The sequence below is a fragment of the Schistocerca gregaria genome, chromosome 5, assembly GCF_023897955.1.
Source record: "Schistocerca gregaria isolate iqSchGreg1 chromosome 5, iqSchGreg1.2, whole genome shotgun sequence".
Taxonomy (NCBI): domain Eukaryota; kingdom Metazoa; phylum Arthropoda; class Insecta; order Orthoptera; family Acrididae; genus Schistocerca; species Schistocerca gregaria.
The window spans coordinates 40,479,624-40,492,786 of NC_064924.1; the positions used below are offsets into that span (position 1 = coordinate 40,479,624).

Consider the following 13,163-nt stretch of genomic DNA (forward strand, 5'->3'; position numbering starts at 1 on the left):
GTCGTCCTTTCAACGAAGTGACGTTACGAGCTTCGTAACATGTGGCGCGACTCAAGATAGTGTGAAAGGTAATCAGCTTTTAACAACATACAATGTGTTCAAAATGTCGTATTACAGGCTTATAGGGATTTTAGAGCGGAGTTAGATAAATTTACGATTAAGAACCTATGTCTAGAAATATACCGTTCTGCTGTAAGCTAAGTTTGAAGTTCGGATCACTTTTCAAGCTCCCGCTTCCCAATGCAGTGCGTAATGATACAGCTGCACAAAATGCATCCGAGTACTGATCTCTTCAGTCCATCGCAAACAGCTGTACGAAACTGATCCGTTCGCAAGTAAGAGATGGTCGACTGCGGTTCTCCACTGACGCTCACCAGAGATTGTGGACCATACGTATGTACGTTAGCGTACGTCACAAATGGTTCAAATGGCTCTGAGCACTATGGGACTTAACATCTGAGGTCATCAGTCCCCTAGTTCTTACAACTACCTAAACCTAACTAACCTAAGCACACACATCTATGCCCAAGGCAGGATTCGAACCTGCGACCGTAGCGGTCACGCGGTTCCAGACTGTAGCGCCTAGAACCGCTCGTCCACACCGGCCGGCCTTGCGTCACTGATTAAGAGAAGGAAGATCACCCCTTGCAGCAGCTCCTGTAGAAAACACGTCAGAGTTTATTGTTTCTGCTGCGTGCATAATGTAAAGCTGGAAATTTGAAAGTGACCCGCTCTTAAAACATATTTTACATCCAGACGGTACATCTCCGGACAACCTTTCCTTGTCACAACTTTATCTACTGATTCCTTTCTAAAATCCTTAGGATGACTGTAATCTTAACTGTTAAATACCATTTATGCAGTGAGAAACTGAACATTACCGATGAAACGTCGCAAGTCCATCAGAGAAATCTAACTGTTTTAACATAAGACAACTGTGATCTATGGTTTGTTACAAAGCAATTGTATTTCATTTGATTTATTACTCCCTCTATATTTGTTTCTGTATTGCACTAATAGAACCGACAAACCGTGCAATCATCTGCGGTATGAACTGTGTGTCTTGGTTGAAAACAAAGTTATTCCATTGACTCATTGTGCTTCTACATCTACATCCATAATCCGCAAGCCTCCTCAAGGTGTGTGGCGGAGAGTACCTTGAGCACCTGTATCGGTTCTCCCTTCTATTCCAGTCTCGTATTGTTCGTGGAATGAAAGACTGTCGATATGCCTCTGTGTGGGCTCCCTGATTTTATCCTCATGGTCTCTCCGCGAGCCGACCATGGTGGCCGAGCGGTTCTAGGCGCTACAGTCCGGAACCGCTCCGGTTGCAGGTACAAATCGCTAGGTTAGTTAAGTTTAAGTAGTTCTAAGTTCTAGGAGACTGATGACCTCAGAAGTTAAGTCCCATAGTGCTCAGAGCCATTTCTCTTCGCGAGATATACGTATGAGGGAGCAATTGACTACACTGCTTCACTCCTCGGTGAAGGTATGTTCTCGAAACTTCAACAAAAGCCCCGAGCTACTGAGCGACTCTCTTGTAGAGTCTTCCGCTGGAGTTTATTTATCATCTCCGTAACGCTTTCACGGGTACTAAATGATACTGCAACGAAGAGCGCTGCTCCCCGTTGGATCTTCTCTATCTCTTCTATCAACCCTGTCCGTTACGGATCCCACACCGATGAGCAGTATTCGAGCAGTGGGCGAACAAGTATACTGTAGAATTCTTCCAATGAATCTCAGTCTGGCTTCTGCTTGACCGACGATTAATATTATATGTTTATTCCGTTTTAGATCACTCCTAATGCCTACTCCCAGATAATTTATGGACATTAACTGCTTCCAGTTGCTGACCTGCTATAATGTAGCTAAATGATAAAGTATTTTCCTTTCTATGTATTCGCAGCAAATTACACTTGTCTACATTGAGATTCAATTTCCATTCCCTGGATCATGTGTCAATTCGTTGCAGATCCTCCTGCATTTCAGTACAATTTTTCATAGTTACAATCTCTCGATATACTACAGTATCAACCGCAAAAAGCCACAGTGAACTTCCGATGTTATCCACACTAAAGAGACAGCTTACACTACACTCGTTCGTCCTCTGTTAGAATATTGCTGCGCGGTATGGGATCCTTACCAGGTGGGATTGACGGAGGACATCGAAAGGGTGCAAAAAAGGGCAGCTCGTTTTTTATTATCGCGTTATAGGGGAGAGAGTGTGGCAGATATGATACACGAGTTGGGATGGAAGTCATTACAGCATAGATGTTTTTCGTCGCGGCGAGACCTTTTTACGAAATTTCAGTCACCAACTTTCTCTTCCGAATGCGAAAATATTTTGTTGAGCCCAACCTACATGGGTAGGAATGATCATCAAAATAAAATAAGAGAAATCAGAGCTCGAACGGAAATGTTTAGGTGTTCGTTTTTCCCGCTCGCTGTTCGGGAGTGGAATAGTAGAGAGATAGTATGATTGTGGTTCGATGAACCCTCTGCCAAGCACTTAAATGTGAATTGCAGAGTAGTCATGTAGATGTAGATGTAGAAGGTCATTTATATATATTGTGAATAGCAACGGTCCTACGACACTCCCCTGTGTCACACTTGAAATCACTACTTCGTAAGACTTCTCCCCATTTAGAATGACATGCTGTGTTCTGTTATCTAGGAACTCTTCAATCCAATCACACAATTGGTCTGATAGTCCGTATGCTCTTACTTTGTTCATTAAACGACTGTGGGGAACTGTATCATACGCCTTGCGGAAGTCAACAAACCAGTGACTATGGCACTCTGAGTCTCGCGGACGAATAACGCGAGCTGGGTTTCACACGATCGTCTTTTTAGAAATCCATGCTGATTTCTACAGAGTAGATTTCTTGTCTCCAGAAAAGTCATTATACTCTAACATGATACGTGTTGCAAAATTCTACAACTGATCGAAGTTAGAGATATAGGTTTATAGTTCTGCACATTTGTTCGACGTCCCTTCTTGAAAACGGGACTGACCTGTGCCCTTTTCCAATCTTTTGGAACGCTACGCTCTTCTATAGACCTGCTGCAAGAAGGGGGCAAGTTCCTTTGCGTACTCTGTGTAAAATCGAACTGGTATCCCATCAGGTCCAGCGGCCTTTCCTCTTTTGAGCTATTTTAATTGTTTTTCTATCCCTCTGTCATCTATTTCGATATCTACCATTTTGTCATCTATGCGACAATCTAGCGCAGGAACTACAGTGCAGTCTTCCTCTGTGAAACAGCTTTGCATAAAGACATTCAGTATTTCGGCCTTTAGTATGTCATCCTCTGTTTCGGTACCATTTTGGTCACAGAGTGTCTGGACATTTTGTTTTGATATTGATTAGTGCTATGTCTATATGTTTATTGAATGTAATAGGAGCATGACCCAACGATGTTCCCGCAGCGATGGCAACCACGTAATACTTCAGGATATTAAAGTCGTTGCTTTAAATTGTGTTTCACGTTTTAGTTTTTGTGACTGCATATTACAGTATTTTTTACGGTTGTGAAATGAGGAACAGAGGTGACTGGGGTAACAAAAGGGATAACTCAGAATTACATTTTTACTTCTGAACGATCCACCAGGTACCACAATCTCTCGTACCAAAATACAAAAGAAGCTCGCAAATTCAGTCGGTGGTGGTCGGGGAGATACTATGCATGAGATGACCCTGGAGGATGAAGCTGGCAGCCGTATGAAGCAGTTCAGAGAAGTCGCATTTGTGCACAGGAACACGATTTAGTTAGAAACGTGCTACGGAATGTAAAGAGACTCGCGAACGATCAATGTCTGTCACTAATTCTCAGAGCTGGCACTCAATGTAAGAGCATTTCAAAGTGCGTAAGTGATAGAGAGGATGCGATACTGTGACTTCGCGATTGGGGATTGCTTACTTCAAAAATATACAATATATACAATTATTTGTAATGGAATAACTAAATGAACTGTGGGGAAGGCTCCAATATATTGGTAAAATTCTAATAATGTGTTACTCACGAAAGAGCTCGCTTGCGACACACTTATCAGCCCAACTTCTTAGCGCAGTGCATCAGAGTGGACCCGTACCAAGCTGTATTAACGGAAGATGGAGAACAGGATCAATATACAATGTGCGATTTTTCACGGTTTTTTTCCGCCTCAGAGTGACAGATGCTCGACGGACTGTAGTGGAAGACGTTAGAAGCAAGACGTGCATCGCTCAGACCCTCACTCAGAAAATTAGGAGAGGCCTCGTTATAAAATGTCTTAAGATACATGCTATTTGTTCCAACATACAAGGTGAGCAGAAAAGCTTTCCTAGAAAAAAGAAAGTGTTTCTAAATAACTATTCTACATACTGCTATGTGGTTTGTTGCATCCAGTAGCACAAACCTAAAAGAGATAATTGCTTGCATGTAATGGCTTTTGGTATCAATTTCATCGAAAGACGTAAGTGTGCACTAGTTGCAATGCGTTTATTCATAAATATATATTATTTCGTATCTCAATTATTTCTTCGTGATCACTTATGTTTAACACACTTGAGTACTTTTGAGCGGTGTGCTAGTCGGGAAGTTTTTCTGTTGAGTCATCCTTCACGATACACTGCATCCTTGTGGGCTACTTAGTATCCCTGTGTGTCATTGTATCGTGCCAGTACGTGATATATAGATGCAATCGCACATGAATGTTTTCTTCATGAACAGTTTTCAAAAATGTGTGTGAAATCTTATGGGACTTAACAGCTAAGGTCATGAGTCCCTAAGCTTACACACTACTTAACCTAAATTATCCTAAGGAAAAACACACACACCCATGCCCAAGGGAGGACTCGAACCTCCGCCGGGACCAGTCGCACAGTCAAGAACAGTTTCCTTGTGGGCGTTTTCATACGTTGTACATGTGTATGATGTGAGGTGGGTGTTACATTCGGTTTTATAACACGTCTTGGACATTAATTTTATAGACATGACAAAGTGTTGCCCCTCATCCGTGTACAACTAAGCATTTCATACTTTGATACGACACCTAGGTCATGTTCCTTCCCTTTACTTGTCTGTGAGGTATTATTTCCTTCCACTTATCACCTTCTACGATTATTTTATCTTACAGTAGGTTATTTCAGGGTTGTGGAGATAATGTATGTCCGACTGGCCAATAAAAAACATGGTTAGTCATTTAAAGAAGTTTTTAATGGATAGTATAATTGTACAATATAAAGAGTGGAAATTCGTTATAAAATATTTTAGGTATGTGACAATGGATTTATCTGTACGCTCTATTAAATGTTCGGTCTAAATTCAGTTTAGAGTCTTGTGATTGTTTCTCATTCTCTTTTTAGTCCGTTTCTATGTAACTTGATTGGTAAGTTGATAATGCTCTCCTTACTGTTTTGTGCATGCCGTCCTGAAGATGGCGTATTGAAAGGTTGAAACTGGTTGCAACAAAATAAAATGAAATCGTGAGGACGAGTGTAGGTGTTTTGTTTTGTCACAACAGTAGATGGTCGTCGTGCCAAAGACCTCCTGCCAAACGGACGGACGTACAGAAACTCCTATTACAGTTCAGTGACGATTGCAAGTGCGTATGGTTGAGATTTGCCAGATATGGAGAGCGTCAAAGGAGGGCGCGAAAAGTTTAGAGAGACTGGTAGTATTAATGATAAGCCAAGCAGCAGCACAAGTGGAGATTAGGAAAAGCACATATCATTCCCTTTTTCAGGTAGAGCCGTCGAATAAACGCACAGGAGTGTAAACCCATTTCTCCAACATTGATTGGCTGTAGAACAGTGGAACATGTTTATACTTGGGTATGATGACATTTCTGGAGGCCGAAAATGTCCTAGGAATCAACTGTCGTGTGAAAACTACGAGCTCCAAGAGACTCAAAGCAGTAGATAAACATGCACAAATAGATGCTATATTCCTTGACTTCCGAAAGGCATTCGATGCAGTTCCGCAATGCCGCCTAAGGAGAAATATACGATCGTACGGAAACTGAGACCAGCTGTGTGATTGGATTGAAGAGTTTGTAGTATATAGAACACAGCATGTCCTTCTGAACGGAGAGAAGTCTTTAGATGTAAATTTACAGCATCCTCAGAGGCGAGATGTAGGCCGTTACCTTTATATGACGTAGCACATCACGTCGGAAGTTTCAAGAAGCTCTTTCCGGATGATTGTGTCACGACGCTAGAAAAGTGAAGCGAAATGCAACAAGACGTGCAAAGTATCGACGTCTGGTTCAGGGAGTGGCGGATGACCCTCACAGAAAACCGATTTAACGTATTGCGAATAGATTGACAAAAAGACCCTTCATTTCACGATTACGCTACTGCAGTTATTTCCATAAAAAATCTGCGAGCATGCTAACGGGGTGAACTGTAATGGAACGATGACTTAAAATTAATCGTGATTGAAGTATCTGCGACTTGGAACACTTCCGCAAGAAACTCACAAACTTTTAATTCATCTCCTATATTTAAGAACACAAAGAGTTCAACACAAAGAGTTCAGCGCAAAGAATTCAACAAAAATGGTCTTCGTTGACAGTCACAAACGAGTAGTAAACTTCGTAACTAGTTCCTAACAGGAAAATAAGTTCACAACTAAACGCAAACACTTGCACTCCAACTCTTGGTTGAGGAAACAGCGCAATAAAGCTTCTACACTCAGAGTTCGTTCCCGACTCGTTTGACTATCAAATGTTTACGTCCTCACTCTCTTTGAGCTGAGCAATTGGAACAGACTAACATGTAAGTTAAGATCTGTAAGAGTTCACAGTTTCTACAGTCTTGCGCAATGATTCATACAGAACAGCAACAGACCCGCGAACACGTTTCTGAGGTCTCTTGGCGGCGAAGGCGGCATGCGGTCGAGGCGGCCCTGCGTCCGGAGCGGACTGCTACTCTATGCTGGCTGCGTCGTAACTGCGGTGACCGGCGCGGGCGTGGGTGGCGGTCTAAATACACGGACGACGGAGGTACATACACTTCCTTGTGATTGAGTGCAGGTGACACTGGCGGAGCCGGCAAAAGATTCGTGGCGGGAGCGACCTCTCTTGCTGATTTACACGCCCTCTATGCTTTGGTCCGGTGAACGCGAAGGCCCTCTGCAGGTCGCGCTTGCAAATGGTAGAGCCGCAAGGTGGTGTAGTCGCAGGGGCTGAGATGGCAAACAATCTGACGGCAGTGGCGACCACACCGGACGGCTTTCGCGACTCGCCCGCGAGTAACGCAAATGCCGGACAGATTCACTGGACGAATACTCCATCGAGAGAGGAGGTAGCTTACCAAACACTGGTGCGACCAATGCTTTAATATTGATCGTCAGGATGGGATTCGTTCCAGACAGGACCGAGAAAGAAAAAGAAGATCCAAAGAAGACGATCACGTTTGGTTACAGGTTCATTTAGTAAGCGCGTAAGCGTCATGTAGATTCTCAGCCAAATCCATTGGCAGACGCTGTGAGAGAGTCGCTATGCATCGCGTTGTGGACACAGTTAAGTTAGCGTACGTCCCTCTAAGTAAGTATACTGCTTTTTGCTGCGTGACCCCACGAAAAGACCATGAAGATAGAATCACAGAGATTCGAGCTCATATAAATGCTTACCCGCAATCTTTCTTCCTTCGAACTATTCGCGAATGGAATAAGAAATGGGTGTTCGAGCGAGGGGGGGGGGGGGGGGGGGAGGAGTGAGTGGTACACAATGTATCCTCCTCCACACACCGTAAAGTGTGCCTGCAAAGTATAGATGTGATTGTAGTAGTGAGTTGCGCTCTGCTGATACCGTGAATATGGTATTTGAACAACGTTCGCGGAAATCAGCGTGTCGTCTTTCCCGAGAGTCACGTATGTCTAGATTTTGCACGAACGGCTCTATTTTCCTGCATACAACTTGCAACTCTTGCAGGTTTCCATAATGAGATTTTCACTCTGCAACGGAGTGTGAGCTGATGTGAAACTTCCTGGCAGATTAAAACTGCGTGCTGTACCGAGACTCGAACTCGGGACCTTTGCCTTTCGCGGGCAAGTGCTCTACCATCTGAGCTACCCAAGCACGACTCACGCCCATTCTCACAGCTTTACGTTTGGCAGTACCTCGTCTCGCTGTGAGGACGAGGTACTGGCAGACGTAAAGCTGTGAGGACCGGGAGTGAGTCGTGCTTGGGTAGCTCAGATGGTAGAGCACTTGCCGGCGAAAGGCAAATGTCCTGAGTTCTAGTCTCGGTCCGGCACACAGTTTTAATCTTGCAGGTTTTATTTACTAAGAACGTAATGAGACGATTCGACGTAGATAACGACTGCCTTACAGATTTTTTTCCCGATGCATCAACTTTTCACATCCGCTAACGGAACCAGACACATAGTCCCCATCTGGGAGTCGGAGAGGCCCTACATATAGTGGGACGGGAAATAAGGGACAGTCTAGAAGTGAATGCACGATGTGGCTTAACGCACAACAGAATTATTGGACCGTTCTTTTCAACTGAGCCTACCATTACCACATCAGTTTACTTGGATATGATGTAACTTCCATCTCAGTTACAGGAATTTCAGCCATGGGTAGTGTTTGAACAATATGGAACATCACAACGTTGGGTTTTATGCGTTTTGGATGAAACCTTTCCACACAGATGGATCGGCAGAGATGATCTAATAATAGCCACTACGTTCACCGCAGAAAACCCTCAGACATTTTTGTGTGGTTATATTAAGGATTCGATTCGGATTGTTTGGGGGAAGAAACCAAACAGCGAGGTCATCGGTCTCATCGGATTAGGTAAGGACGGGGAAGGAAGTCGGCCATGCCATTTCAAAGGAAAAATCCCGGCATTGCCCTGGAGCGATTTAGGGAAAACATGGAAAACCTAAATCGGGATGGCCGGACGCAAGATTGAACCGTCGTCCTCCCCAATACGAGTCCAGTGTTATTAAGGATTAGCTGTTCTGCCCACCAGTTTATGATGTGTGAAGTCTTACGACACGAATACGAGATGCTGTGAAGAAAGAGATATTGGCGAAGTGACGCAGAAACACTGAGTAACGTCCAGGCGTTCTACAGCCAACAAACGGAGCACATGTGCGAAACATTGTATTTTAAGATACCATTTTCAATAAGCCACATAGCTGTATCTACTACAGATATTTAGAAGCTAATTTTTGTAAGTAGAGAGATACTATACGCTTACTGTTTAGTTCTTACATAGTGACTATGGTGCTGTAATTACAGAAACTTGTGTAACATCCCTTTATAAAATAGGAGGGGGGGGGCCGAAATGATAATGGTGCACTACATACCCTCCGCTACACATAACATGGTGAGTTGCTAGATGGTGACATAGGCGTAGAATTACGGAGTTTGGAATTTCTTTTTATGCACATACGGGGTGCCTAGGTCAAGTGTTGAGCACATTTGTTTCCCACGAGTGTCTCAAGCCAACAGCGACCACAGGATACTGCTGGCAGCACTCTGACACTCACCTCCCACCCAGGTGGCGTCGAAGCCCTCGGCTGACATTTCTCCGCTGATGCACTCCTGCAGGCAGAATGGCTCGTCCTCTGCCCTTGGAGCGGTGGCTGTCTTTCTGCGCTCTGACTCACAAACTGCCGTTGCCAGCTGGGCCAGCAGCAGCACCGCAGCCTGCAACAAGGTGTGGCTAGTCAGTCAGAGAAACGGTGACAGGTGAACTGAGTGCCGGCAGGCGAGCGCGAGTGCTGGCAGGCGAGCTGATGTGGATGCGGAAGAGTGGGGAAGAATGTTCGGTTACAGCAATACTAGTGTCCTGCTCGACACACTCATGTCGTTTAAATATCCGGGCGTAACGTTGCAAAGCGATGTGACATGGGAAGAGCATTTGAGGACTGTGGTGGGGAGGGTGACTGGTCAGCTTCAGTGTCTTGGGAGGATCTGAGGAAAGAGTGGTTCAACTGTAAAGGAGACCGCGTATTGGATGCAGGTACGATCAAGTGTTGAGTACTGCTCGAGTGTTTGGTATATGTACTGGTCCGGAGTGAAGGAAGACATCCAAGTAATTTGAAGGTGGGCCGCTAGTTTTGTTACCGGTATGTTTCAATAACACGCAACTGTTAGAGAGATACTTTGGGAAGTCAAATGGTAATCCCTGGAGGGAAGCCGTCCTTTGCACAAACACTTAAGAAAATTTACAGAGCCGTCGTTTGAAGCTGAGTGCTGAACGACTCTACCGCCACCAACATACACTGCACATAACGACCAAGAGCATAAAATTCGAGAAATTAGGGATAATTTTTAGTGTTTGAAGCAGAAACTGTGTTCTGTGCATCGTCCGACGACAACAACAGTGGTCGTTCTTACCAAAAATGTGCTTATTGAAAACAGTTTATATGTAAATCGCCCATAATACAAATAGTTTACAAGTTACAAGAACAGCTGAAAATTATCCAGAGCAAATTTTGAGGTAGTTATGAACGTCGCAACGGTTGTTTCAATTTTAAATAATAGTGAACCAGAATAGATAAAGATAAGAAAATTCAGCCCTACACATCAATATACTTTTTTCTGAGATGTAGCTCCTAGGTCTATTCAGTCTGGAGTAATATTTCGTCAGTTTTTATAAATGTTTACTTGATGCAATAAATCTCTCACTTCGAGATTTTGGTGCTGATATTCTAACGAAAAAAAGGAAACGGTAAATTAAGTGTAAGAGTGGAGCTAATTACCAGAATCCTGTTACACGTAATATAATTCATCACGAAGTATGTTTCCGATTTTGATGATCAGTATGCTTCCGGTTTTAAATAGCTTTGAGTCCAAAAATGGTTGAAATATGTTCGTTTAAAAATCATTAGTTACAATTATCACAACATTACTGTCCGCGTGGGGTGGTTTCATTGGCAGGAGATTGGGAAGTCACATACGAAACTTTGTAACTATTCTATCTAGAGATAGAACGTATGTAACATCTCAGTATCCTTCCAATGAAAGCACCATAGGCAGGCAGTAATGTTGTGATAGCTGGAAGTAACGATTTTTAAATAGGAACTTATTTCACCAATTTTTGGACACAGAAGCAACTGGGACAGTCCTATATAGATCAAACCCCTTCATGATGGATAATGTAGGTTGTAATAAATTTTGATAATTACATTCTTGGTTTCATCTAATCTATCTTTTATCTCTGTTGGATTCCTTTCATATTAATTTCTTAAATCTGTTGTCATTTACGGCATAAATTCCTCTTCTAAATTTACTGTGGCGTTTCTGACTATCTGCGAGGAGACTGAGTAGTGGAACGTGTTACTTTTACACATAAACAAGAACGATCTGTCACACTACCTCACTTTAAAACACAGTTTATTTGCAATTCATGTCACACAGTCTCATACGGAACCTACATCCGCTTTCTTTTATGTACTGTATATGATAAGATACTGTCATCCCCCTTCCCTTCTGTGTGAGAGGATGAATGAGCAAATGTATTTCTAGTTGCATGCTTGAGGGTAGCAGACAAGCCTGTCTGTTAGAGAACAGTAGGACCAACGTCGGAACAGGTAGCTACGCTTTCTAAAAGCAAAGAGGTTGCTATCCTTAGTATGGTTCTGTCCGTCCCTTGTCATGTTGGTATAGGAAGCTGCTCCTCTGGTCATTTCCGTTTTGTATACGGAAGCACCCTTGGCAGAAGCGCAGGTCAGTCTGTCCGTGGCGAGCGTCTGAAGTGGTAAGATCTCCACTAAGCGCGTGTCTGCTAAGGATTTCTTAAGTTCAGCCTAACTGAAAATTTAATCACCTTTATTTCAGGTTTAGCTGTAAAATATATAATGTTATCTTAAGTTGCAACGCAGTGTGATTCGAGTGTACAGTTCAGATTATCTTCCGGTAGTTGCTTTGTCACTACTTTGTGAGTAAAGTGGAACCACGTGTTGATCAGTAACTCTAAGATCATCAATCTTAAATGCGAATGTGCGTGAGATTATAACGTCTCGTCTTGACAATATTTTTCAATATAGCAACTTTTCTTTATGTTCAACCCACGTGGGGTGTACTTTGTGGGACCAGTTCCACGTGCTTATACAATTGTTTTACCCATCAGGTTAACAGTAAGACGATAGTAACCAGTTCGAGGTTTTTCTTTTGTAAATAGCTTTTCGATCTAATTTATTTTAATCATCAAAATTGTTGTGGAGTTACACTCTTTGTGTAAACCAAGTTGACCACGTGAAGCATGTGGTGTAAACATCAAAGTAGCTCTCGGCTATTCTTTTCGGGAACATTTCACAGAGAGTTAGTATGAATTTAGTATACCAGTGTGTGGTAATTACATGACGGACAGGATTGCGCTACGAACGTTACTTCTTTGGGTGAAAATTGAATCGGTTGGTTGTGGTTAATTTCCTCTTGCATATGTTTCAACGTTCTTCGTGTGTTATTTTGTGAATGCAGTGTTGTACGTAGTCTCCCAATCTTGGCTCCCTATTTGATGTGTTCCGTAAGATTACAAACTCACATTTTCACAATTCTAAATAAGGCACCAGTTTATTTATGAATCAAGTTTAATATGCTCAAATTTCAATGATCAATCTTAAAATATATTTCCAAAAATAAACAGATTTATTTCTTTTTTATTTAAATTATATATATATATATATATATATATATATATATATATATATATATATATATATACTCATGACTAGCTTGTAATGTTGTTGCCTTAATTTGCTATGAAAGCGGTGCTGATATTCATGACCATAAAAGTGGGATAAAAGCTGTCAGCTGTCTGGAGAAGTGAACCTTGCATTACTGAGGAACTGTTTCACCAGGTATCCAGTCTAGCTTACCAAATTCCAAACCAGACTAACATTAATTATAATCTTTTAATCGTCATACGACAACCGGTGATATATATATATATATATATATATAAGTCTGCACGCCCCAGAGGAGGTCAGAACTATTGGAACGTTCTACCTCACCTACCCTACAGCCCGGTTCCCGCACCTTCAGACTTCCATCTGCTTGCCCCAATGAGAGTGCACTCTGCGTGTTGGCAGTATTTGGACGACGGGGAGGTTATTGATGCAGCAAGACGTTGGCTCCGATTTAGACCAGTAGAGGGAGATCATTTGGAAAATCGGGCCCTCCGTAAGGTGGCTTACGGCCGTCGTATTGAACGGAGATC

At 42.7% G+C, this 13,163-nt stretch overlaps 1 protein-coding gene across 1 annotated transcript in view; it reads right to left on the bottom strand.

Annotated features, from left to right (window-relative positions):
- LOC126272338 (venom dipeptidyl peptidase 4-like) overlaps positions 1-13,163 on the bottom strand; it is a 281,131-nt gene that overhangs the window by 226,575 nt on the left and 41,393 nt on the right. Inside the window, exon 2 of the mRNA XM_049975126.1 lies at positions 9,487-9,646. Coding sequence (XP_049831083.1) covers positions 9,487-9,646 — 160 coding nt within the window. The remainder of the gene's footprint in view (positions 1-9,486; positions 9,647-13,163) is intronic.